This window comes from Bos taurus, chromosome 3 (assembly GCF_002263795.3).
Source record: "Bos taurus isolate L1 Dominette 01449 registration number 42190680 breed Hereford chromosome 3, ARS-UCD2.0, whole genome shotgun sequence".
Taxonomy (NCBI): Eukaryota; Metazoa; Chordata; class Mammalia; order Artiodactyla; family Bovidae; genus Bos; species Bos taurus.
In genome coordinates, this window is record NC_037330.1 from 57,409,843 (window position 1) to 57,435,939 (window position 26,097).

At 35.7% G+C, this 26,097-nt stretch overlaps 2 protein-coding genes across 4 annotated transcripts in view; one reads left to right on the plus strand and one right to left on the minus strand.

The window, feature by feature from the left end:
* The window catches only part of ODF2L (outer dense fiber of sperm tails 2 like), a 399,873-nt gene that overhangs the window by 95,368 nt on the left and 278,408 nt on the right, over nt 1–26,097 (plus strand). The window lies entirely within an intron of this gene.
* Nucleotides 1,430–26,097, minus strand: part of CLCA3 (chloride channel regulator 3) — a 33,607-nt gene continuing 8,939 nt past the window's right edge. For 2 of the 3 annotated variants that reach the window (XM_005204370.5, XM_024984641.2), the window contains 9 exons: nt 25,740–25,967; nt 24,713–24,937; nt 20,619–20,796; nt 18,872–18,972; nt 18,291–18,515; nt 17,903–18,173; nt 17,138–17,308; nt 16,379–16,618; nt 1,430–11,405 (listed from right to left, as the gene is read on the minus strand). In XM_005204370.5, coding sequence (XP_005204427.1) covers nt 11,065–11,405; nt 16,379–16,618; nt 17,138–17,308; nt 17,903–18,173; nt 18,291–18,515; nt 18,872–18,972; nt 20,619–20,796; nt 24,713–24,937; nt 25,740–25,967 — 1,980 coding nt within the window. In that variant the 3' untranslated portion in view covers nt 1,430–11,064. 3 annotated transcript variants of the gene reach the window in all.

Genomic DNA, 26,097 nt, shown 5'->3' on the forward strand with positions numbered 1-26,097 from the left:
AATCATTTCAAACCCAGGACAATTGCTGTAGCTTTCTCATAGGACATTTCCTCTCATGTATTGTAGATTCCCTTTTTACACAGAAACCAGAGAACTGTTTTGAAATGTAAATTAGAGTACACTTATAGATCATCTATTTAACTTATATGCAGAGTACATCATGAGAAACACCGGACTGGAAGAAACACAAGCTGGAATCAAGATTGCCGGGAGAAATATCAATAACCTCAGATATGCAGATGACACCACCCTTATGGCAGAAAGTGAAGAGGAACTCAAAAGCCTCTTGATGAAAGTGGAGAGTGAAAAAGTTGGTTTAAAGTTCAACATTCAGAAAATGAAGATCATGGCATCCGGTCCTACCACTTCATGGGAAATAGATGGGGAAACAGTGGAAACAGTGTCAGACTTTATTTTTCTGGCCTCCAAAATCACTACAGATGGTGACTGCAGCCATGAAATTAAAAGACGCTTACTCCTTGGAAGGAAAGTTATGTCCAACCTAGATAGCATATTCAAAAGCAGAGACATTACTTTGCCAACAAAGGTTCGTCTAGTCAAGGCTATGGTTTTTCCAGTGGTCATGTATGGATGTGAGAGTTGGACTGTGAAGAAGGCCGTGCACCGAAGCATTGATGCTTTTGAACTGTGGTGTTGGAGAAGACTCTTGAGAGTCCCTTGAACTGCAAGGAGATCCAACCAGTCCATTCTGAAGGAGATGAGCCCTGGGATTTCTTTGGAAGGAATGATGCTAAAGCTGAAACTCCAGTACTTTGGCCACGTCATGCCAAGAGTTGACTCATTGGAAAAGACTCTGATGCTGGGAGGGATTGGGGGCAGGAGGAGAAGGGGACGACAGAGGATGAGATGGCTGGATGGCATCACTGACTCGATGGACGTGAGTCTGAGTGAACTCCGGGAGTTGGTGATGGACAGGGAGGCCTGGCGTGATGGGATTCAAGGGGTCGCAAAGAGTCAGACACGACTGAGCACTGAACTGAACTGAACACACCTCAACTATAAAATGAGCTCTTTGGAGAACACGACTGCATCCTGGGAAGAGAGAACTGAACTGATAGATCATCAACGACTTCTTCTACACTTAGAATGAAACTCAGACTTTCTTCCATAAGCCTCCTCAGGCCCTTCAGAATCCAGTGGAGAGTGTATCTTGAGCATCATTTTTGAGATTAATCAAATGTGGGTTTTGAAATCCAAGTCCATCTCAGGCTCTATGACTCTAAATGATGGAAAAAATATTTTAAAAACATTTATTTTTCTTTCTTTATCTGAAAACAAGGGCATTGTATAGCAGCTTCACTAATTCTTTTCTATAATAAAAGAAAAGCATACAAGGATATATGTATTTTTAAGGTAAAAGGAATAGATATTTGTTTATATTGGGATGAAATAGGAAAAAGTCATGATATGATAGGTGGTGACTGTATTGTATGCTAGAACATTCAATTTCCATAAGGTGCAATAAACATTACATTATTTTGTAGATATTTAGAGGATACAATGTTACAAATACTTAATAGGACCAAGATCAAATTAATTTTCCCCCAAATATTGCTCTTTTCATTCTGACACTTGTACTTTTACTATTCACATAGACAACTTTAACATGTTGATAAAGTTTGAATTATTATTCCAGAAAACTTTTGTATGAAGTAACATTCAACCAGACAGCAAGAAGGAAAAAGAGTTTTATTTATCACTATGTATGATAAATGAAACAATGAGTAAATAAAATTATACTTTTAATATTGACTTACAGTATTTCAAATATCTCTGAGTGTTTACTTGTTGATGCTTTTGAACTGTGGTGTTGGAGAAGACTCTAGAGAGTCCCTTGGGCTGCAGGGAGATCCAACCAGTCCATCCTAAAGGAAATCAGTTCTGAATATTCATTGGAAGGACTGATGCTGAAGCTGTAACTCCAATACTTTGGCCACCTGATGTGAAAATCGACTCATTGGAAAAGACCCTGATGCTGGGAAAGAGTGAAGGCGGGAGAAGGGGATGACAGAGGATGAGATGTTTGGATGGCATCACTGACATGATGGACATGAGTTTGAGTAGGCTCTGGGATTGGTGATGGACAGGGAAGTCTGGCGTGCTGCAGTCCATGGGGTTGCAAAAGTTGGACATGTCTGAGTGACTGAGCTGAATTGAGATTCTTAAAATTATTTTCATGAGCTATGTAATGATCCACAATAGAATTTTAAGATTCATATTATCCTTCAATTTATTAAAATCCAGTCCTTGATCTAATTGCATTCCTTTTCTTCTTTAAAATACAAATAATGGCACTTAAAAAAGCACTTAACAATTACAACAGATCCAACCAGTGATAACATCAAAGTAGAAATGTTAACTCTGGGATTTGAGTGACTTTCACCAGGGCTGGGATATGCTTGAGGAATAAACAAACCTACTTGTGCAATGTTGGATACTTTTGATTTCAGATTACTTTTATCCACACTTTGAATGGCAGTGAATATGTGAGTTGCATTTTGTCCTAAAATATGTCCTGGTTTGAATATAAAACTCCTTGGAGTTGGCCTCCATGTGCTTATTGGCCATCTGCATTTTCTCTCTGAAAAAATGTCTATTCAGTTCTTTTGCCCATTTTTTAATTGAGCTGTTTGTTTTTTGATGTTGAGTTGTATGACTTCTCTATATATTTTGGATATTAACTGCTTATCAGTCATGTCATCTGCACATATTTTCATCCATTCAGTGTTTTTTTTGATCTGTGGTTTCCTTTGCTGTGTGAAAGCTTTTGAGTTTAATTAGGTCCCATTTGTCTTTTTTTACTTTTTTTTGTTTGTTTTAGGAGACAGATCCAAAAAATATTACTTCTATTCATGTCTAAGAGTGTTTTGCCTTATTTTATAGGCAGAACAGTTTTATAGTATCCAGTTTTACATTTAGGTCTTTAATCCATTTTGAGTTTAGTTTTGGACAGCTACTTATAAAAGAATAAAATTAGAACATTCTCTAACATACATATACAAAAATAATCTCCTTTGCTTTTGAAAGATAATTTTGCTGAATAGATAATTCTTCGTTGGTGGTTTCTCTTCAGCACTTTAAATATATCACTCTTACCCTCTTCCTGCTTACCGGGTTTCTGAAGAGAATTCTTATCTTGTTCCTTTATAGGTGTTTATTTTCAGCTTCTTTCAAGATTTTTGTCTTTATTTTTTATAGTTTGAATATGCTATGCCTGCTGCTACTGCTTCTGCTAAGTCGCTTCAGTTGTGTCTGACTCTGTGTGACCCCATAGAAGGCAGCCCACCAGGCTCCCCCGTCCCTGGGATTTTCCAGGCAAGAACACTGGAGTGGGTTGCCATTTCCTTCTCCAAAGCATTAAAGTGAAAAGTGAAAGTGAAGTTGCTCAGTCGTGTCCGAATGTTAGCCACCCCATGGACTGCAGCCTACCAGGCTCCTCCGTCCATGGGATTATCCAGGCAAAAGTACTGGAGTGGGGTGCCATTGCGTTCTCCATGCTATGCTTAGGTGTAGATTTTTTGGAATTTATTGTAAATTCCAAATTTACAAACAACAGAGAGCTACTTGGTGCTCTCTGAGCTTCCTTGATCTGTGGTTGATATTTGTCATTAATTTTGGAAAACTTTCAGCCATTATTCATCATTTCTTTTTTTCCTTTCTCTTTCTCCTGATACTCCCCCTGAATATATGTTGCATTTTTATAATTGTCATAGTTCTTAGAAATTCTATTCCATTTTTTCTCTTCTTTTTTCTTTTTAGTTTGGGAACTTCCTAGTGACATATCTTCAAGCTTGTGTGTTAATTGTTCAGTACTATCCAACTCTTCGCAGTCCCTTGGACTGTAGCCCACCACGCTCCTCTGTCCATGAGATTCTCTAGGCAAGAATACTGGAGTAGGTTGCCATTTCCTTCTCTAGGGGATCATCCCAATCTAGGTCTCCCATATTGCAGGCAGATTCTTTACCATCTGAACCACCAGGGAAGCCCAAAGCAAAATGACCATGATGCACTGGACAGGAATCAAACCCGAACTTCCCATGTGGGAGGTGAGAAGTCTACCACTGAACCACCATAGCACCTATCTTCAAGCTTACTGATTCTTTTATTGGCTATGTCCAGTCTACTGGTGAGTCCATCAAATGCATTTTTCATTTCTCTTACAGTATTTTTGATTTTTTAGCATTTAATTTTGATTCTTTATTAGGGTTTACATGCCTCTATTTTCATTACTTGTTCTTCCATGTTGTCTACTTTCTATATTAGAGTCCTAGGACATTAATAATAGTTATTTTAAATTCTTTTTTTTTTGAACTTAAAATCTCAATTACATTTTATTTTTTTTTTAACAGATTTTGTCTACAGCATGTTTAATTTTACATTTTCTTAACCATCAGAAGCAGTTTTTACATCCAATTAATTAAATATATCAATGTTGTTGTTTTAGTTGCTAAGTTGCAACTTTTTGCAACCCCATGAAGTGTAGCCCACCAGGGTCCTCTGTCCATGGAATTCTCCAGGCAAGAATACTGGAGTGGGTTGTCACTCCAGGATCTGATGATTCCAAAATTTCTGCTATATCTTAAGTCTGGCCTTGAAGTTTTTTGTTTGTTTGTTTTGGTGCTTTCAGACTGAAAACCACACATTATGTGTTCAGTGAAAGGAACTGAGGTAAATAGGCCTTCATCTGAAATGTTATGCTATCTGGCTAGTAGTTAGGGTCTGCTTACAAAACCTGTAACTTTAGTTGTCTGAAACAACTAAATTTACACTAAGTTTACTGTAGTGTCTATTTTTGTCTCCTTGGATGTTTTGGACTTCCCTAGAGACTCTTAATTGATTCCGAGGCTTCTGTTTCTTTTATCTGTAATCTTCTGTTATTATGAAAGAAAAAGTGAAAGTGTTTAGTCACTCAGTTGTGTCAGACTCCTTGCATCCCATGTATTGTAGCCTGCCAGGCTCCTCCAGGCAAGAATACTGCAGTGGGTAGCCATTCTCCAGGGGATCTTCCCTGACCCAGGGACCAAACGTGGATCTCTCACATTGCAGGCAGATTCTTTACTACCTGAGCCACTAGGGAAGCCCATTCTATTATACTGCAGCCTTATTAATGTGATAGTAAGGTGTGGGGGAAAGGGAAGCATTTTATAGTCCTGTAGTTAGGTCTCATTCTTTTAATGTGCTTGTCCTCTGATCTGTGACCTTCACACCTGTTTTATAGATTTTTTTTTTTCCTTTGATAAGACAGGAACAACTAAATGGCCGTGAAGTTGGGTATTTCTCTTCCTGAAAGTTCGTTATGCACTTGTAAAACCTAATCTGAATAGTTAGGTAAAGTTGTTTCCCTCAAGGACAGCTTTCTAAGGAAAACAGAATGCTCTGGGCATATTTCAAAATGATTACTTTTCCTTCTCTCCCTGCTAAAAATCTGAAGGAATTTTTCTTCAGTTCTCACTCTGAAAACATGGTGGGGCTCCTAGAGCAAAAGCTCAGCAAAGTGTGGAGCTTCTTCTAAGGTCCCTTGGAGCTTTTAACTCTTAAATTTGGCTGCACTGGGCCTCGGCCAGTTCACTGTTTATAGTTTGTGTTGCTACTGGTACTGGCTTCTGTGGCAAGGTTCAAGTCCTGGGCTTCTGTTCTAACTCTGAGTCTCTGTATTTGTCTGTCTTTGCAGTTAATGGAACAGCATATAGTGATATGGGCTTAATTCTTTGGTGGATCTAAGAATAATTGTTGCTTTTTAGTTATTCAGCTTGTTTCTTGCGAGGATGGTAATGTGACCTCTAGCTCTTTACGTGTCAGACTGGTGCTCCTGATTTTTTATAAACTGATCTTATGTCTGGTAACTTTACAGAATTCTCTTATTAGTTTTAAGTAATTACAGTTTTGTACCTTTCTTCCCAATTATTGTATCCTCTTTTTTTTTTTAAGCTGCATAGAAATCTTACTTTCCTCAGTGACTGTTCAAGCTCTGTAAATCATTTCTCAGTACAGCAGCCACATAGATAGACTAAATTAAGACCATTTAAGGCCTTCATAATCAGCAGTGATTTTTTTTTTTTATAATTTATAGACTTTTAAGTGATTTGTTTTCCTCAGGATTTAGAATTCTCCCCTGTTGTGTCTAATTTTTCATCCCTACTTGAAGATTTAATGCACTCTTAAAAAATTTTTTTTTTAATGATTGGGTTGGACAGTAAGATTCATAGTATTAGGTTAATAACGTTTTCAAGTGTTTCATTTTTAATTGAAAAATGCTGGTTGAATTATATTTTTATATGTGTATTGAAATAATATAGTTTTTCTTTTTAAGCTATTAATGTGATAAATTACATTGGTTTCTAATATTAAACCATCTTTGGATTCCAGGGATAAATTCAACTTGGTCAGAGTACGTTATTATATTTTACATATTCCTCTGGTTTTGGTATGTTACTATATTATGATTTTTTCCTGACTTTTCCAAATGTATCATATAGCTTCTTCCTTTCAGACATTCAAAGAATTTTTGAAATATTCCTGTCTGTAAACAAAGGATTTTCCTCTAATATTACTGATGCTCTCTCTGTCTCTTTCTCCTTCAGAAAAAAAATCACACTAGTGCTATATTAAAGCTTAATTTACATTTTATTAGGTAGTTTTTAGATTCTATAAAATAATTTTTCAATGAGCCATATTTCATTGAAAAATTATTTTATAGTCTTTTTTGATTACAGTTTATATTAATATAAAGTATTCATTTATAATAAGAATGAAATGTAAATAATTCTACCATAAAATTATTTCTGTTGTGGGTTCACAAATATTTTTCAAATGGCTTGAATAAACTTTGATTTTGTTAATATACTGAATGAATTTGTAGCACACTTTGAAAATGCTTCTTAAAAAGTTCCTCCAATAACTAGGGAGTTCCCTAGTGGCCTAATACTTAGGATTTGGCACTTTCACTGGCATGGCCTGGCTTCAGTTCTTGTTGGGGAACTAAGATCCTGCAAGCCATATGCCATGGCCAAAAAAAAAAAAAAAAAGCCAGCAAGTAGAAATAAGCATTTTATTTTATAATGAGTTAATAAATGGATTTTTAAAATATAAGGAATGGTATATTCATTTTGCCTTAATAATTAGAACTAATAAGCTGAAGTACTTAGGAAATTTATGACTTTCGTACATTCACGTGCACATTTCAAAGAGTTATATAATACACAATGAGTATAGCAAATGTCCCTTTATGGATCATTGCCTTGTTGGGGTGAAGGGGCTTGTATAACTCAATGAAGCTATGAGCCATGCTGTGCAGAGCCACCCAAGATGGATGGGTCATAGTGAAGAATTCTGACAACATGTGGTGCGCTAAAGGAGGGGATGGCAAACCACTTGAGTATTCTTGCTGTGAGAACCCCATGAGCAGTATGAAAAGGATATAAGACTGAAGAGGAGCCCCCTAGGTTGGAGTGAGTGAGTGAAAGTCGCTCAGTCGTGTCCAACTCTTTGCGACCCCATGGACTGTCCATGGAATTCTCCAGGCCACAATACTGGAGTGGGTAGCCTTTCCCTTCTCCAGGGGATCTTCCCAACCCAGGGATCAAACCCAGGTCTCCTGCATTGCACGTGGATTCTTAGCCTGCTGAGCCACAAGGGAAGCCCAAGAATATTGGAGTGAGTAGCCTATTCCTTCTTCAGCGGATCTTCCTGACCCAGGAATCGAACTGGGCTCTTCTGCATTGCAGGCGGATTCTTTGCCAACTGAGCTATCAGGGTTGGAAGAGCATATGCTACTGGGGAAGAACACAGTACAATTATGAATAGCTGCAGAAAGAATGAAGTAGCTGAGTCAAGCAGAAACAATATTCAGCTGTGGAGGTGTCTGGTAGTGAAAGAAAAGTCTGATGCTGTGAAGAACAGTATTGCATAGGAACCTGGAATATTAGGTCCATGAATCAAGGTAAGTTGGATGTAGTCAACCAGGAGATGGTAAGAGTGAGCATTGATATATTAGGAATCAGTGAACTATTTAGGATGGAAATGGGTGAATTTACTACTATGGGAAAGAATCCCTTAGAAGAAATGGAGTAGACCTCATAGTCAACAAAAAAGTCTGAAATGCAGTACTTGGATGCAATCTCAAAAACAATAGAATGATTTCAGTTCATTTCCAGGGCAGACCATTCAATGTCATAGTAATCCAAGTCTGTGCCCCAGCCACTGATGCAGAAGAAGCTGAAGTTGATTGGTTCTGTGAAGACCTACAACACTTTCTAGAACTAACACCAAAAAGATGTCCTTTTCATCATCAGGAATTGTAATGCAAAAGTAGGAAGTCAAGAAATACCTGGAGGAATAGGCAAGTTTGTCCCTGAGTACAAAATGAAGCTGGGCAAAGGCTAATAGAATTTTGTCAAGAGAACACACTGGGCATAGCAACACATAGCAACACATAGCACACACACCCTCTTCCAAGAACACAAGAGATGACTCTATACATGGATATCACTAGATGGTCCATACCAAAATCAGATTGATTATATTCTTTGCAGCTGAAGATGGAGAAGCTCTATAAAGTCAGCAAAAACCAGACCACGAGCTGTCTGTGGCTCAGATCATGAGCTCCTTATTGCAAAATTCAGGCTTAAATTGAAGAAAGTAAGGAAAACCACTATGCCATTCATGTATGACCTAAATCAAATCCCTTATACAGTGGAGGTGATGAATAGATTCAAGGGAGTAGATCTGATAGACAGAGTACCTGAAAAATTATGGAGGGAGGTTCATTGTAACATTGCATAGGAGGCAGTGACCAAAATCATCCCCAAGAAAAAGATACGGAAGAAGGCAAAGTGGTTGTCTGAGGAGGCCTTGAAAATAGCTGAGGAAAGAACAGAAGCAAAAGGCAAAGGAGAAAGGGAAAGATATACCCAGCTGAATGCAGAGTTCAAGAGAATAGTGAGGAGAGTTAAGAAGCCCTTCTTCAGTGAACAATGCAAAGAAATAGAGAAAAACTATAGAATGGGAAAGACTAGAGATCTCTTCAAGAAATTTGGAGAATACCAAGGGAACATTTCATGTAAGGATGGGCACGATAAAGGACAGAAACAGTAAGGACCTAACAGAGAGAAGAGATTAAGAAGAGGTGACAAGAATATACAGAAGAACCATACAAAAAAGATCTGATTGACCTGGATGACCATGATAGTGTGGTTGCTCACCTAGAGCCAGACATCTTGGAGTGTGAAGTCAAGTGGTCCTTAGCAAGCATTACTATGAACTAAGCTAGTGGAGGTGATGCAATTCCAGCTGAGCTATTTAAAATCCTAAGAGATGATGCTGTTAAAGTGCTGCACTCAGTGTGCCAGCAAATTTGGAAAACTCAGCAGTGGTCACAGGACTGAAGAAGATCAGTTTTCATTCCAACCCCAAAGAAGGGCAATGCCAAAGAACATTCAAACTACTGTACAATTGCACTCATTTTATATGCTAGTAAGATTATGCTCAAAATCCTTCAAGCTAGGCTTCAGCAGGGTTGAACTGTGAACTTCCAGATGTTCAAGCTAGATTTAGATAAGGCAGAGGAACAAGAGATCAGATTGCCAACATTGCTGGATCATAGAGAAAGCAAGGGAATTCCAGAAAAGTATCTATTTTTGCTTCATTGACTATGCTAAAGGCTTTGACTGTGTGTATCACAACAAACTGTGGCATATTCTTAAAGAGATGGGAATTCCAGAGCATGTTACCTGTGTCCTGAGAAACCTGTATATTGGTCAAGAAGCAACAGTTAGAACTGAACATGGAACAACTGACTGTTTCAAAATTGGAAAAGAAGTACAACAAGGCTGTATACTGTCACTCTGCTTATTTAACTTCTTTGCAGACTACATCATGTTAAATGCCAGGCTGTATGACACAAGTTGGAATCAAGATTTTGGGGAGAAATATGAAACTCCAGTACTTTGGCCACCTCATGCGAAGAGTTGACTCATTGGAAAAGACTCTGATGTTGGGAGGGATTGGGGGCAGGCGCAGAAGGGGACGACAGAGGATGAGATGGCTGGATGGCATCACCGACTCGATGGACATGAGTCTGAGTGAACTCCGGGAGTTGGTGATGGACAGGGAGGCCTGGCGTGCTGCAATTCATGGGGTCGCAGAGTCAGACACGACTGAGCGACTGAACTGAACTGAACTGATCAACAACCTCAGATATGTAGATGATACCACTCTGATGGCAGAAAATGAAGAGGAACTCAAGAACCCCTTGATGCAGGTGAAGGAGGAAAGTGAGCTTGAAACTGGCTTGAAACTCAACATTCAAAAAACTAAGATCATGGTATCTGGTTCCATCACTTTGTGACAAATAGATGGGGGGAAAGTGGAAACAGTGGCAGATTTTCTTTCTTGGACTCCAAAATCACTGACTATTGTGATTGCAGTCATGAAATTAACAGACCCTTTTTCCTTGGAAGGAAAGGTATGACAAACCTAGACAGTGTATTAAAAAGCAGAGACATCACTTTGCCAACAAAGATCCATTTACTCAAAGCTATGGTTTTTCCAGGAGTCATGCATAGATGTGAGCATTGGACTATAAAGAAGGCTGAGTACCAAAGAACTGGTTCTTTCAAACTGCGGTGCTGGAGAAGACTCCAGAGTGTCCCTTGAACTGCAAGATCAAACCAGTCTATCCTAAAGAAAATCAACCCTGGATATTCATTTGAAGAACTGTTGCTGAAAATGCCAATATTTTGGCCACCCGATGCTAAGAGCTGACTCATTGGAAAAGATCCTAATGCTGGGAAAGATTGAAGGTAAACAGAGAAGAGGGCAGTAGAGGATGAGATAGTTAGCATTACTGACTCAAATGAACATGAATTTGAGCAAGCTCTGGGAGTTGGTGATGGACAGGGAAACCTGGCATGCTGCAGTCCTGGAGTCGCAAAGAGTTGGACACAATTTAGCTACTGAAGAACAAGAAAATAGCGAATTAAATCCTAAATAAATGTGTACCAACTATGTATAACATTGGTTATCAGTGCTGACACAATTCCTAGTTTAAAATACAGAGAAAATCATTGGTAATCCTAAAATTGCCAGAGTGATTTCAGAAATCTTGGTACCCAGATCATGGACACTGTCTTCTGGTAGAGGAATAAATTTGATTGCTTGTACAATGTGAGAAACCTCTGAGATGAGATTGGCTTCATTAATGGCTTGGACTGAAATATAGAATTTGGTGCCATTTTCTACTCTAAAATGTTCTGGCTTAAATTCAAAATTTTCTTTTGAGCCGGCCTCCTTAGGTATTAGATTAGAAGTATTCACTAAAGTCGCATTGTCAAAATCTTCTTGACGATCCATGAAACTCTTACTTATTCTTATAATGTAGCTGTTGGCTGGAAAATAAATAGATATTTCATGTATGTTAAGATCACTAGGATGCCTTATTGCTATCACATCAGTTTATATTTAGGGGTCCATCAGGAATGCACACTGGTTTTTTTGTCTGGTTATTCCATCTTCTTTAAGAACACATATATGAACAGTTTTTTATCTAGTTATCTAATCACAAAGAATTTAATTCAGAATTGTATATTACTAAAAATGGAATATAGATTTAAAAATAGAAGTATGAAGAACTGAGTCTACTTTTGATTTAGAACAAGGAACACAATAATGTTTGAGTATAGTAATGACATTCAGTAACATTCAATACCCTTTGTCTATATTATTTTTCATTAAGCTGAGAAAGGGAGTACTAGGATGTATGAGTAGGAAAGCAGATAAGTAGAGTGGGAGCCAGGGATAAAGACAAAGAGCAAAGGAAGGCAGAGAATTTAGAATGTGTACTAAAAATTAAACATGTTTAGGAGCTAGGCAGACTTTAATTTGTACCTTAGTTCTACTTTCTAGCTGTAACAAAGAAAACTTTAATTAATCTTTCTTACCTTAGTTTTCTTATCTGTGAAAAAGAGAATCAGTCATTCAATTCAACAAATATTTATGGAATTTTATATATGAACATTATATAATGCAATGTATAATAATACATGAAAAGTGTTTAGCACAATGTCTGGAACTTAATAAATGTTTGAAATATTAGCTATTATTATTGTTATTTTATCAAGAAAGGAAAGAAAGATGCTGACAAATGTTTCATTCAAAATGCTTTAGAAATCTACAGGAGCCATAAATAAAGAAATATATTTTAACATGAAATGTGATGAACAATAAGACATAAAATATCTTTTTTTGCAGTGACTTTATTTTTTCATGAAATATTGAATATTTTCTAGTATGTGGTGAATAGCTTAAATTTATTATTTTCTTTTAAATTCAGGCCCTATGCCTCACATTTGGGTCTTCTAATAAATAGGTCCTATCAATCTGATCTAGTCCACTACTCTTCATATCCTCTCTGCATTTAATTTCTGTGGATCTAACTATCCATCCATCCATTCATAAGATGAATACCATATGATTTCACTTATACATAGCATCTAAAAAACAAAACAAATGAACAAATATAACAAACTAGAAATAGACTCATAGATACAGAGAACAAACAAGCATTGGCTAAATGGGAGGTGAGTAGGGGGAATGAGTGAAATAGGTGAGGGAGATTAAAAGGTACAAACTTCCAGTTACAAAATAAATGAACCACAGGGATGAAATGTATGAATTAAATGTGAATTAATGTGAATTAAGTGAATTAAGTAATATTTAAATATTTAATTTAAATATTTCATTGTGATATTTTGCTTTCTTGACTTTGATCATATTATTTGATTCCTTTTCTCCCTGACATGAATCCCTGGAATGTGCCTCCCTCTTCCTATCTATGCAAATTGTACTTATTCTTCAAGGCCCACCCAACAGGAGGTCCACTTTCTTCATGAAGTCTTGGTCATGTATTTCATCCCTTGGTAACTCTCTTCCCTGAACTCTATTGCATGAAATTTAGTTTTCCAGTTTTATAGAGGTTCAGTTTATCTTTCCAATTTGAATGTACTATTCTTTAGGACAAAAATATGTTTTATACTCCTTTTGTATGAACTAGAGTACCTGGTACTGTGTTTGGCATGTATTTGGCCTCCTTAATTACTTCTAGGACCCAACAGACATGAAAAGGTGCTCAGTCTTAGCAATCATCAGGGAAATGCAGATTAAAACTACCTCACACCTGTCAGAACATACATTATCAAAAAGACAACAAATAACAAGTGTGGTAAGAAGGTGGAGAAAAAGGGAACCTTCTCATCCTATTGGCGGGAATGTAAATTGGTACAGCCACTATGGAAAACAGTATGGATATTATTAAAATCAAAAATAGAGCAACCATACAATTCAGCAATTCTGCTTCTGAATGTTTTTCTGAAGAAAACAAAAACACTAATTTAGAAAGATATATGCACTTCTATGTTTGTTGCAGCATTATTCACAGTAGCCAAGATATAGAACAACCTAAGTATCCACTGATAGGTGAATGGATAAAGAAGATGTGGTGTGTGTACAAACAAACCTGTAATGGAATATTACTCACTCATAAAAAGAATGAAATCTTGTGTTTTGTGACATGAATGGACCTAGAGGGTATTATGCTAAGTGAATTAAGTCAGACAGCTAAGATGAATACCATATGATTTCACTTATACGTGGCATCTAAAAAACAAAACAAATGAACAAATATAACAAACTAGAAATAGGCTCATAGATACAGAGAACAAACAAGCATTGGCTAAATGGGAGGTGAGTAGGGGGAATGAGTGAAATAGGTGAGGGAGATTAAAAGGTACAAACTTCCGGTTACAAAATAAATGAATCATGAGGATGAAATGTATGGAATGGAGAGTATAGTCAATAATACTATAGTAACTTTGTATGGTAACAGATGGTAACTAGACTTAAAGTGGTGATCATTTTGTATTGTATAGATATATCAAATCACTATATTATATACCAGGAACTAACTTAGTGTTGTAGGTCAATTATACTTTAATAAAAATACTACTTTTTGGCCAAAAACAGTTATTCAGTTGATGCCCAAAATGACAAAATTAGTGGATCATAAAATATTAAAATTATATCTACATGTTTTAGTATTTCCAAGTCATCTAGTCTGATTTGCATATATGACTGGTATGGAAATTGGGTCCCAGTAAACTTAAGTTTATCACAGATCCCTGGTGGCTCAGATGGTAAAGCATCTACCTACAGTGTGGGAGACCCAGGTTTGATCCCTGGTCAGGAAGATCCTCTGGAGAAGGAAATGGAAACCCACTCCAATACTCTTGCCTGGAAAATCCCATGGATGGAGGAGCCTGGTAGGCTATAGTCCATGGGGTCACAAAGAGTCGGACACAACTGAGCGACTCCACTTTCACTTTCAAGCTTAAGTTTTTCTTTTAAAATTATATAGATAATTATTTATTTTTTGATATTGCTAATACTTCCTTTTGTAATGAGTAGGGGTAAAATCTGGTAGAACTACATCTTCCTATTTGTTACCAGGAGAGAGGGAGATCAGATCCCACCTGTTTTAGGTATTTGAGGTTAAACACAGTGAAGTTCTTTCTTTCCCAATGTATGTATGAAATATTTTCTTCCATCTTTTAGTTTCTATAATCAGTATAAGGAACATTTATTGTGAATCCAGTCTTGATCTAAAGACTTGGTCTTAACTGAATTCAATTTTAGAATTAAACATTTAGTCAGATAGTTTCATTTATGGATTTCTAAGTGGCAGTATTTTTTCTTTTCACCATATTTTTAATGGTCAAGTGTATTTCAGAAGCTGTCATGATAAGAGTCTCAGTATTGAAGTACAAAGAGCTCTTCATAGGTATTTTATGTTTCCTTTGACTTCAGAATGATTTTTTTCATTGTATAATAATGACAAAGAGAAATATAGCTACATAGGAAGTGAAAGATTAAGAAGCATTATTTCTTTTGAGAGAGCCTATAGTAAGGGATGTATTATAACACAAGGGAAAGAGCATTAAAAGTGACTTTTCAGCACTAACAACCTCTGAGATATTGTCTGTTGATATGCATATTGCTTTCATTTTACCACCTTAAAGGGAAAATAACAAGATTGGCTTTATCCTATGAGAATCTGCTAGTCTAGCACAACACTGGAATATGGTAGACATTCAATAAACACTAATTTAATTCAGTTAAATTTAAAGCAAAGCTAAAAGTGATTTAAACTTTTAAGAATGTGGGCAATTTATTATGAGGAAGTTACAGTAGTTATGTATGGATGTGAGAGCTGGATTATAAAGAAAGCTGAGCACCGAAAAATTGATGCTTTTGAACTGTGGTGTTGGAGAAGACTCTTGAGAGTCCCTTGGACTGTAAGGAGATCAAACCAGTCAATCCTAAAGGAAATCAGTCCTGAATATTCATTGGAAGGACTGATGCTGAAGCTGAAACTCCAATACTTTGGCCACCTTATGTGAAGAACTGACTCATTGGAAAAGATCCTGATGCTGGGAAAGATTGAAGGTGGGAGGAGAAGGGGACAACAGAGGATGAGATGGTTGGATGGCATCACCCACTCGATGGACATGAATACGCTTTGAATAAACTCCGGGAGTTGGTGATGGACAGGGAGGCCTGGTGTGCTGCAGTCCATGGGGGTCACAAAGAGTCAGACATGAGTGAATGATTGAACTGAACTTGAATGAATAAGATAATTTGGCATTGAAGTTTAATTCAAACTTCATAGATAAATCTCTGCATATTATCCTCTCTCTCTCTCTGGGACATCTTCACTTAACTTTCCTAACATCTCTCATTCTTTAAGACTTAGGTCAGTTATAGTCTTCCCTGAAAAGCCCTTTAAGATATACCTTGTGATCTTAACTCTCAACTAGAACTGGCTATCCAATGGCGTATCTCATCATATTCTGTAAAATTATCTGTTTATTTGCAGAAAGTGTCTTTTCCACCTAACTGTTGACAATAGGGATTATTTCTTATGAACCTAACAACATTTGAAAATTTAAAAAAAGATCAATGAATGAATGAAATTGTTCAAGTACAGATATACTTAGAAAAAATTTTCCCTGTTAGGGAGAAAGGAATGCAAAAGAAAGCTGTTAAGTCAGTCTTCTAAGATGGTTCATATTTTGAGAGGCAGTTTGGCACAACACGATCTGATAAGAGTGAGTTTAACTACTAATTTATTAAATATAGAAGTAATTTGGGGCAGTTCATTATCTCTTCAGGCTTATGTTTTCACATACATAAATGGGTGACCCATAGTAGACCATCTATGCATGTTATTTATAAATAGGACATTAGAAAATATTTAGCAAATGAAAGCCAATGTATGTAATATTTTAAAATGTAATATCAAACTTACCTTTTCCTTTATCTAGGACATTGCCAGGGGCTGTCCATGAAAGTTGAATATAATCTTCTTTGAACTTAGCCTCAAGATCTGTAATTTTACTGGGTGGGAACACAGAAGGGTGATTACCAGGAGGAGGAGCTCCTGATACAGTAAATGACCCTCCAGAGGTTAGTCTGCTAAAGTCTTCTATTTTAGCTTTTGCCAGGTCATCTTTGACTTCAGGTCTGGGTGGGTTCAGTATAATTTTACCTACCAAAAAAAGAAATTTTGTAACTTTTCATATTGTGATGTCTTTTCATATAATCTCATTTGCAGCTGTAGATAGTTAATGTTGATTGATAGCAGCCATTGAAAAAGTAACAGCTTTTAGTGAAAAAAAAAAGCTTGTTCTATTGGTGTCATTTTAAAATTGATGAGGAGACATTATGAAGTGTTAGTCCTATCATTTAACTTATCCGTCTTACTTCTTGATTCTAAATTCTCCAATGACAAAGATGGTGCCTTACTAATTTTTGTAGCTCCAACATCTAGCAAAGTGCTTGCCACAGTAAATTTTTTTCAATATAAATGAAGTGAACTTGGGAGATGTAAAGAAAGCATATTGTAAGTGTAGTCCTATGCTAGTTCCCTTATCATAAATATGGTTTTGAAACAAAGAGGTGATTATATAACTATATAGTTAGGTTTCCCACAGTACCTTTTATTTTGAATGCTTGCCACATTAATTTACCTAAATAAATGACACATTTCTGTTTTAATGCTACTTACCGTTTTCAACGTAGCCTGGAACATATAGAACTTTGTTCTGTGGTTGTCTTAAATTTAGCCTAGCCGTGTTGTTTCTTGCCTGTGCATGTACTTTTAAACTGTATCTACCATTTCCATAGTAATCTGTAAAGTATCTTGAGTAGATGCCATCATTCTTGACAGTATCAGCACCTTGATATTGAAATGTTATATTAGACATACAACAAAGTAAAATATGACAATATCAGCTGTGTATGAGCACTAGTGATGGAAGCTCTTTTGTGAGATAGCATAGCACAATTTTCTAAAATATATGAACCCTAGAATCAGACTACTTGAATTCGAAGCTTGGGTTGACAACTTGCTAAATCTTGACTTTGAAAAGGTCTAATTCATAGTAAGCATTCAGTTAATATTAGCTATTATTATTTCATAAGATAATCCTAACAAAAAAGAAAAATATAACTAAACTGGAAAAAGATATGCAAAACACTGACACTAACGAAAATAAAAAATTATTGTGCTCTTGGAAAAAATAAAATTTTTTTTTTCATTTTACATGGAAAAAATAAAATTACTTATAAAATTCAAAGAAGATAAATGTACTCATGTCTATACCTAGACAAGATAACTAAGTAAAAAGTTAAAAAGCTTTAAAAACATTAAAATTAAATTTAATTCACCTAAAATATGTTTCATTAGCATATATAGGAAATAATGACTTTTGAGGCATGTGACTATAGTAGGATTTTAAGTTCAGTGGAAGTAGATGCAGATTGTTATTACCTGCACCATTGTCCCAGAGCTCCAATGTTACTTGATGTCCATCTTCGGTTTCTATAATGGCTATTACACTGATTCCCAGTACAGGCAAAAACCCTTGACTGACTTGTGCATAAACAATCATTGGGCTAGGATAATGTGCTGTATGTTGACTCATGTGAGCTGTTGCAATTACTGGGGGTATAGTAGGACTTCTTGCTCGAGTGGTCACTGTCACTGTTAGCATTTGAGAGCTGGCATGATTATTTAGAAGGCTGTAAGTCCAAGTACCTGTCTAAAAATTAAAAAAAAAAAACTATTTGAGAGCTTTTGTAATATTTTCCTACTCCCATGTGAGATGTTATTTTCATTTTTTTCCTTAAAGCATGGAGAAAATAAAAAATATTCTTACCTCTGCAATACCAGGTATTTGCAGACGAGCAGATCGAATATTTAACTTATCTTCTTTGAAATCCGAGGTTTTATATTTCTTTCCTTTTGGATCTTGGAGAACAATTTCTGGTTTTTGTATTGTCCATGTGACAACAAAGAAAGTGTCATTTCCAACTGTACTGTCTACAGGCACTGTGCCGTTTACTCTTTTCCTTCCTGTAATTTTCAAGGCTTTGCTTTCCAACTGTTACATAAATATAAACAAATCACATGAAACTGATTTGTTATTCCAGTTACAACATTTCAAAGTTTAGTCAGTTCAGAGTAATTCTAAATATACTTTTAAGATTTTAATTAAAATAACTAAGAATTATTTTGAAGAATTTTGCAAATAAAATGCATTTATATTGATAAAAATAGAAGGATCAAAGAAAAAGTGTCTGTAAATATTACATAAAGCAAATTCAATAAGGATGTTTTCTGGACACCCAAAATGTTTTCAGGCAGATAAGTTATTTATTAGAGAAAGAAACTACTATTTAGGATAATAAAAATGTGTTACAAGTGTGAAAAGGCAAAGAATTTTTTAAAGATACCAACCTGAATAGCCTGCTGAGTGATGCTTCCACTTCTAGATGAAATTCTACTGAAAGCATTAGTAAGGCCAGTTATGTCTTTATTGGCAAAAAAACGATATCCTCCTAAAATGGAATTTTGTTTACTTTTATAATTTTATTTTATTAAAAAAATTTATTGGAGTATAGTTAATTCACAATGTGTTAGTTCAGGTATACAGCAAAATAAATCAGTTATACAAATGCATTTATCCATTCTTTTTTAGATTCTTTTTCCATATAGATCATTACAGAATATTGAGTAGAGAGTTCCCTGTGCTATATAGCAGGTACATACACACACACACACACACACACACACACACACACACATAAAGTAGTGTTCATATATCAATCCCCATCTCCCAGTTTATCCCTCCTCTACTCCTTTTGCCCCTGGTAACCGTAACCATGTTTGTTTTCTACATATGGTACTCTGTTTTCATTTTGTAAATAAGTTCATTTGTACTAGTTTTTTAGATTCCACATATAAGTGATATCATATGATATTTGTCTTTCTCTAATTTACTTCACTCAGTTTGACAATCTCTGGGTCCATCCATGTTGCTGCAAATGACAATATGTTGTTCTTTTGTATGACTGCATAATATTCCATATTGAAGGCAGGAGGAGAAGGGGACGACAGAGGATGAGAAGGTTGGATGGCATCACTAACTCAATGGACATGAGTTTGAGTAAGCTCTGGGAGTTGGTGATGGACAGAGAAGCCTGGTGTGCTGCAGTCCATGGGGTCACAAAGAGTCAGACATGACTGAGTGACTGAACTGACTGAATATTCCATATGATACTAATTTTAAGTGGGAAAATCATTTGCTATTATGCTCTTATCAATATACTCTAAAATACATTTTAAAATTTCTTTCTAAACTTACAAAAGATGAATTTCCCAGACTTTAGGAACTTTTATTATATCAGTATCCTAGATGTAATGCTACAGTAAGTAAACCTTGCTCAAAATATATTAGAAAAAAGGAAAAACTGGCCAAAAAAAAGTTTTTAATCATTAGATTTAAGTGCTTGCCACATTAGTAAAGCTGATGTAATCTCTAAATAATGTTATGAAAATTAAAGATATTTTTTTTAAACTAGCTGCTTATTCTCTGGTTATATCTAAGATACACCAAAACAATTAGAGAATGACAGTTTAGAATAAAGTAAAATTGATTAAATGCAGATAATAAATGATACAGGAATTAATGAAGAGGGAGATAATTTAGGTGTCAGAAGCTGGAAAAGAATGGATTACAGAGAGCAAGATTTGGTATTCAGGTCTCTGACTATAGCCTTGGGCAAATAATTTGTGTTCTCTAGGTCTTACATTTCTTCCTCAATGAAATAGTGCTATCTGAATCTCTACTATAAGATTAAGCAGGTAAGATACTGAATATTCCAAGAATTTTGGAACTGCACTTGAGTAAGTCCATAGTGACCATGGAGAAAGAAGGTCATCTTGATGGTACTGGTAAAAGTGATGAGAAATGAATGAAGACAGAAAATGTTGACTAATGTTAAAAGAAGCTAGTTATAGGTAGAAATAGAAAATGGCAGTGGGAGAAGAAAGACATTAATTTGAAGGATGAGGACAAGGAAAGGACAAAGATTAATTTTTTAAGACAGGAAAATTTTGAGCAGTTTGTAGTTTAAGGGGAAAGAGCTCCTGGAATGAGAGAAACTGAAAATGTATGTATTCAAATTCTATTTCAAAGGTTTACCTGTCATATTTGACAATGTCTCCAGTTCTTTGGCAGCAGAGGGTCCCAGAGCAATGGTGTGGATGATTGCACCACTTCGTTTTACATCCTCAAAGCATGAATTTATTTCATTATCTTCCCCATCAGTTAATAGTATGATTTCAGAACCAGAAGTACTCTGGTCACTGTGGATAATTGCCTGATAGTGAAAACCCAGATTATTAATTAGATTATATCTAAATAAACTAAGAATAAACTTGTTCTTTGGTCTTGGAGAAGTCATTATGCATCAGAGTAGGCAAAGGGAAACTTTGTATTGTCATTCCAGGTTGAGTTGGTTTGAAAATGAGTATAATGTACAATGGTCATGTAGGTTTCCAAAGGCAGGATGTTAACAGTGCTTTCACATATACGCAAACTACCCAAGAAAGAAAGAATAAAACACTTAGAACACTATCTAACTCACAGTAAATACTCAGTGAATGTTAGCTATTATTATTATCTCAGGAGGTACTTGGGACAGAGGCAGATGACCCAGACAGTTTTGAAAGTTTGCAGACTAGACATTTGTAAAGCTGTGACTGAAGGCCAGTGTGCAAAGTTAAATGATGTGACTTGTGCTTTTTAGTGCATAAAAGCTAGTTGATAATTGAATCTCAGGGTTTCCTGGAAAAAAATTGATGTGTCATGAAGAGTTCATGAATTTATCAAGTATTATAATTTGGAGGAGTATTTTCCCGATTTTTTTTACTAAGAGTAGTGACTAAGACAATTTACTCAGACAAATTGAGAATAAATTCTAGCTCTGCCATTTGCCAAGTAGAATAGCTAGTGTTTAGTCTTTTGGAGAAGGCGATGGCACCCCACTCCAGTACTCTTGCCTGGAAAATCCCATGGATGGAGGAGCCCCGTGGGCTGCAGTCCAGGGGATCGCTAGGAGTCGGACATGACTGAGTGACTTCACTTTCACTTTCATGCATTGGAGAAGGAAATGGCAACCCACTCCAGTGTTCTTGCCTGGAGAATCCCAGGGACGGCAGAGCCTGGTGGGCTGCTGTCTATGGGGTCTCACAGAGTCGGACACGACTGAAGCGACTTAGCAGCAGCAGCAGTCTTTCATTTATGTATATAAATATAATTTATATTTATAGTAGGGTTCTATAAATAGCTCAGATTCTTTACCAACTGAACTATCAGGGAAGCCCAATAAATAGCTCAGTGTAATGATTACTTTTTTGAACTTCAGAGTAAGAAAGATCAGGTTTTGAACCATGGATTTGCCAATTACTGACTATATGATCTTGAGAAAGATATTTAATTACTCTGAAAATCAGTTTTTGTGTGCAAAATGGGCATGGTAATAGTGCCTGACTAAATAGTAATGATAACAATAAAGTAAAATTATGAATGTAAAGCATTTAACATAGGCACTAATGTAATATGTGCTTAATAAATTTCAGACATTTTATTATGATTCTGTAAGTAAAAACATGATTTCATTATATAAGTAATTAAGAGGTTTTTACTTGTTTGAATGTATTGATGATATGATATAATCTCTTCAGCTATAGAGTCTGGTCAAAATGTTGTAAGAAATATATCAAAGCATATTAATAAAAACATATATGAATCAATGTGTGCAAACAGGGTAACACATTCCCAAAATATAGCACTCTCATATTTTAGAATTGAATAAACATACATAAGAATTATGATTTTTAATAGCAATCCTTTCTTAGGTACTTGTTTAATATTTTTATTGAATTATAGTTGATTTACAATGTTATGTTAGTTTCAGGTGTACAACATACAAATTTTCTATTTTGTGAATTATATTCTAAAGTCATTACAAAATAATGACTATGTTCCCTGTGCTGTACAATGTATCCTTGTTGCTTATTTATTTTATACGTAGTAGTTTATATTTCTTAATACAATATCCTTATATTGCAGCCTCCTCTCTCTTCTCCCCACTGATTACCACTAGATTCTTCTCTGTATCTGTGAGTCTGTTTTGTTATATACAGTTGTTTGTGTTATTTTTTAGATTCAGCATATAATTTATAACACAGTTTTTGTCTTTTTCTGTCTGACTTATTTACTAAGCGTAATACCCTGTAGGTCCATCCACATTGTTGAAAATGACAGAATCTCCCTTTTTTTGCTGAGTGATATTCCATTGTATATATGTATATATACATACCTACACACTGTGCTGTGCTGTGGTTAGTCATGCAGTCGTGTCCAACTCTTTGCAACCCCATGGATGTAGCCCGCCAGGCTCATCTGTCCATGGGGATTCTCCAGGCAAGAATACTGGAGTGGGTTGCAATGCCCTTCTCCAGGGGATCTTCCCAACCCAAGGACTGAACCCAGGTCTCCTGCATTGCTGTCTGAGCCACCAGGGAAGCCCTACGTGCACTACATCTTCTTTATTCATTCATCTCTTGATGAACCCTTGATTTGCTTCCATATCTTGGCTGTTTTAAATGATGCTGCTATGAACATTAGGGGAGCAATTATTAGTCTGACATAGTTCTCATAATTAAATGAAATAAGTACTATTATTTCTTTTTCCCCCAAAGAAAAAGAAATGCAAGAAGGCAGAGTGGTTGTCTGAGGATCATGACCTCAGGTGTCATCACTTCATGAAAAATAGAAGGGGGAAAAGTGCAAACAGTGACAGATTTTCTTTCTTGGGCTCCAAAATCACTGCAGACATTGACTGTAGTCATGAAATTAAAAGATGGTTGCTCCTTGGAAGGAAAGCTATGACAAGCCTAGACAATGTATTGAAAAGCAGAAACATCACTTTGCTGACAAAGCTATGGTTTTTCCAGTAGTCATGTACGAATGTGAGAGTTAAACCATAAAGAAGGTTGAATGCCAAAGAATTGATGCTTTCGAGTGGTGCAGGAGAAGACTCTTGAGAGTCTCTTGCACAGCAAGGAGATCAAACCAGTCAATCCTAAAGGAAATCAACCCTGGATATTCTTTGGAAGGACTGATGCAGAAGCTGAAACTCCAATCCCTTAGCCACCTGATGCCAAGAGCTGATTCATTGGAAAAGACCCTGATGCTAGGGAAAATTGAGGGCAGGAGGAGAAAAGGATGGTAGAGGATGAAATGGTTAGATAACATCACTGACTCAATGGATATGAGTTTGAGCAAACTCCGGGAGATAGTGAGGACAGAGGGGCCTGGCGTTCTGTAGTCCATGGGATTGCAAAGAGCTAGACACGACTTAGCAACTGAACAACAACAACTATTACTTTCCATATTTCATTAATTGAAGAAACAGATTTTCTGAGTTGAATAACTCATCCAAGGTCCTTTTACTAGTGAATAATAGAACCACAATCTCAGGTTTGTCTGGGTCTGGAAGTTATGTGTTTTCTTAAACCAATATGCTTTACAGCAAATATACATCACGAGGAAAGCCAAGAGATGACATTAACTAGTGGCCCAGATACAAGTAATAATCTCCACTTTTTAGCTGAGGCAATGAGAGAATCAATGAAGGGAAGGAAATACTTTTCTGTTTTTGTGACTGAAAGAATATAAATAGGCTAAAACAGGGCTGTCTTATGTTGGAAGAAATTCAGATGAGTACTGGATGCAGTTGAATATAGTGCTCAAAAGTTGCTTGCAACTTTTGATTTCACAATTTTTATTTCAATAAACTTCTACCCACATATCTTGAATTTGGTACTATGCTTGAGGAACTACCTCTATTTCTGTGATTTTTAAATGTCAATTTAATTTGATGAACTGAGATTTTCTTTATCCATAATATAAAAATATTACTAATCTCCCTCTTCTACAATCTCCTTAACAGCATTATTTTTTTCCTCATAGTGATTCAGGCTATGTAATGCTAAAAAAAAGAGGAGTTTCTCAGTAAAATCATGATGATTATGTGCTCACAGAATTTTTCTTCCCTTTAATCACTTCTCAGTGGAACTCCGTTTTTCAGGAGTATGGACAATAGAAATTCTTCTAAAATTATTTTAATGAGAGACCTCTAAGCTCATGACACTTGTTCTAAGAGAGCTGGAGAAAATTAAAAGGAACAATAAATGTGAATGATATTTAGAAAAGCATTTTTATTTTACCTGGAATCCTGCTTTGAGCCCTCTACAAATTGAAGTTCCACCATTAGCTACTTGAGGCAGTTTTGCGGTGATCTTTTGGTAAACATTATCATCAGTTATTCTTGTTAGATGATTTTGGATTTCAGCAACACTGTCAAATGTAACCATCCCAACTAAAGATCCCTTTTCAATAACTTGAATCAAGTATAGTTCTGCTGCTTGATTCATTTGAAAGAGACGGTCTTCCTGTAAGAAAAAAGATGTCTGAACAATTCCTGAGTTTCCTCCAATCCTAACAGATTGGTGAAAGACAAAGTTTATGGGTCAGAGATCATGATAATAACTGATTACTCTATTTTAGAGTTTAGCTTCATTATATTAAAAAGAATATTAATGAAAAATTAAAAATTAGTCATGCCTTACTTGGAAAAGTCTTTAAAAATTTATACCTTCTTTTTTAACAATAAGGAAATCATTTTAAGATGCACACAAAAATGTTTTTTGCAATATAATTTTTGATAAGAAAATTTTTTTACTGGATACAAAAATATCCAGTAATGGGAAGTTGACTAAATTATATTATGTGCATATGATACAGTCATTAAAAATTGTGTCATGTAATCATTTTTTCCCTTGGGGAGTATTTAAGGTATAGTAAGTAAAAAAATCATATTATAAAAATTATGTAAGATATCACATTTTTGAGGAGGAAAGACAAATACATGAGCAGAAAAAAATAGGAATGACATGCTCAGTGGTGGAATTATGGGTGATTTTTGTCTTTTTTCTTTGTTCAGTTGTGTTACTTCCTGTTTGTTAGAACTAAAAGTTAAAGAATAGACATCATCCATGATACAATAACTTTAACATTTATTTTATTTTAGTATATTATCCTCTAGTGCTTGTCCACATAAAATCGTCGTACTAAAATTTGTTAGAATAATAAAAATATTTTTTACTTAGCTTAGTAGAGCTGAACCTAAGATTAAATTGTATTTCTATTAGCTTAAATATCTTAATTAGGAGAGCTAACAAATAAATGTCTTACTGCAGACATGCTTCCAGATTTATCAAGTACCAAACAGACTACCCGCTGTTTGGACTTGAGCAATGAAAATGTAGGATGAGTCGGTGGATTCATTTCTGTCATGGGAGATGTATTCTGAAAGTCAACAGAGTTCATGATTACATCCCATGTGCTTTTGCCATTGCACATTTTGTTTTGTAGGTTTGGAGCTTCTGTATTGTGTGTTTTTTCTGTACAAAATTCAGTCACCTGGAAAAAATCAATTGAAAGACAATAATAGGTAACTGATGAACCATTATCTTCCTTTCCAAACATATACTTGGCTGTCTTATACGTCCTCCACAGATTTTATCTCTTGACAAGTAAAAATTATTTCATA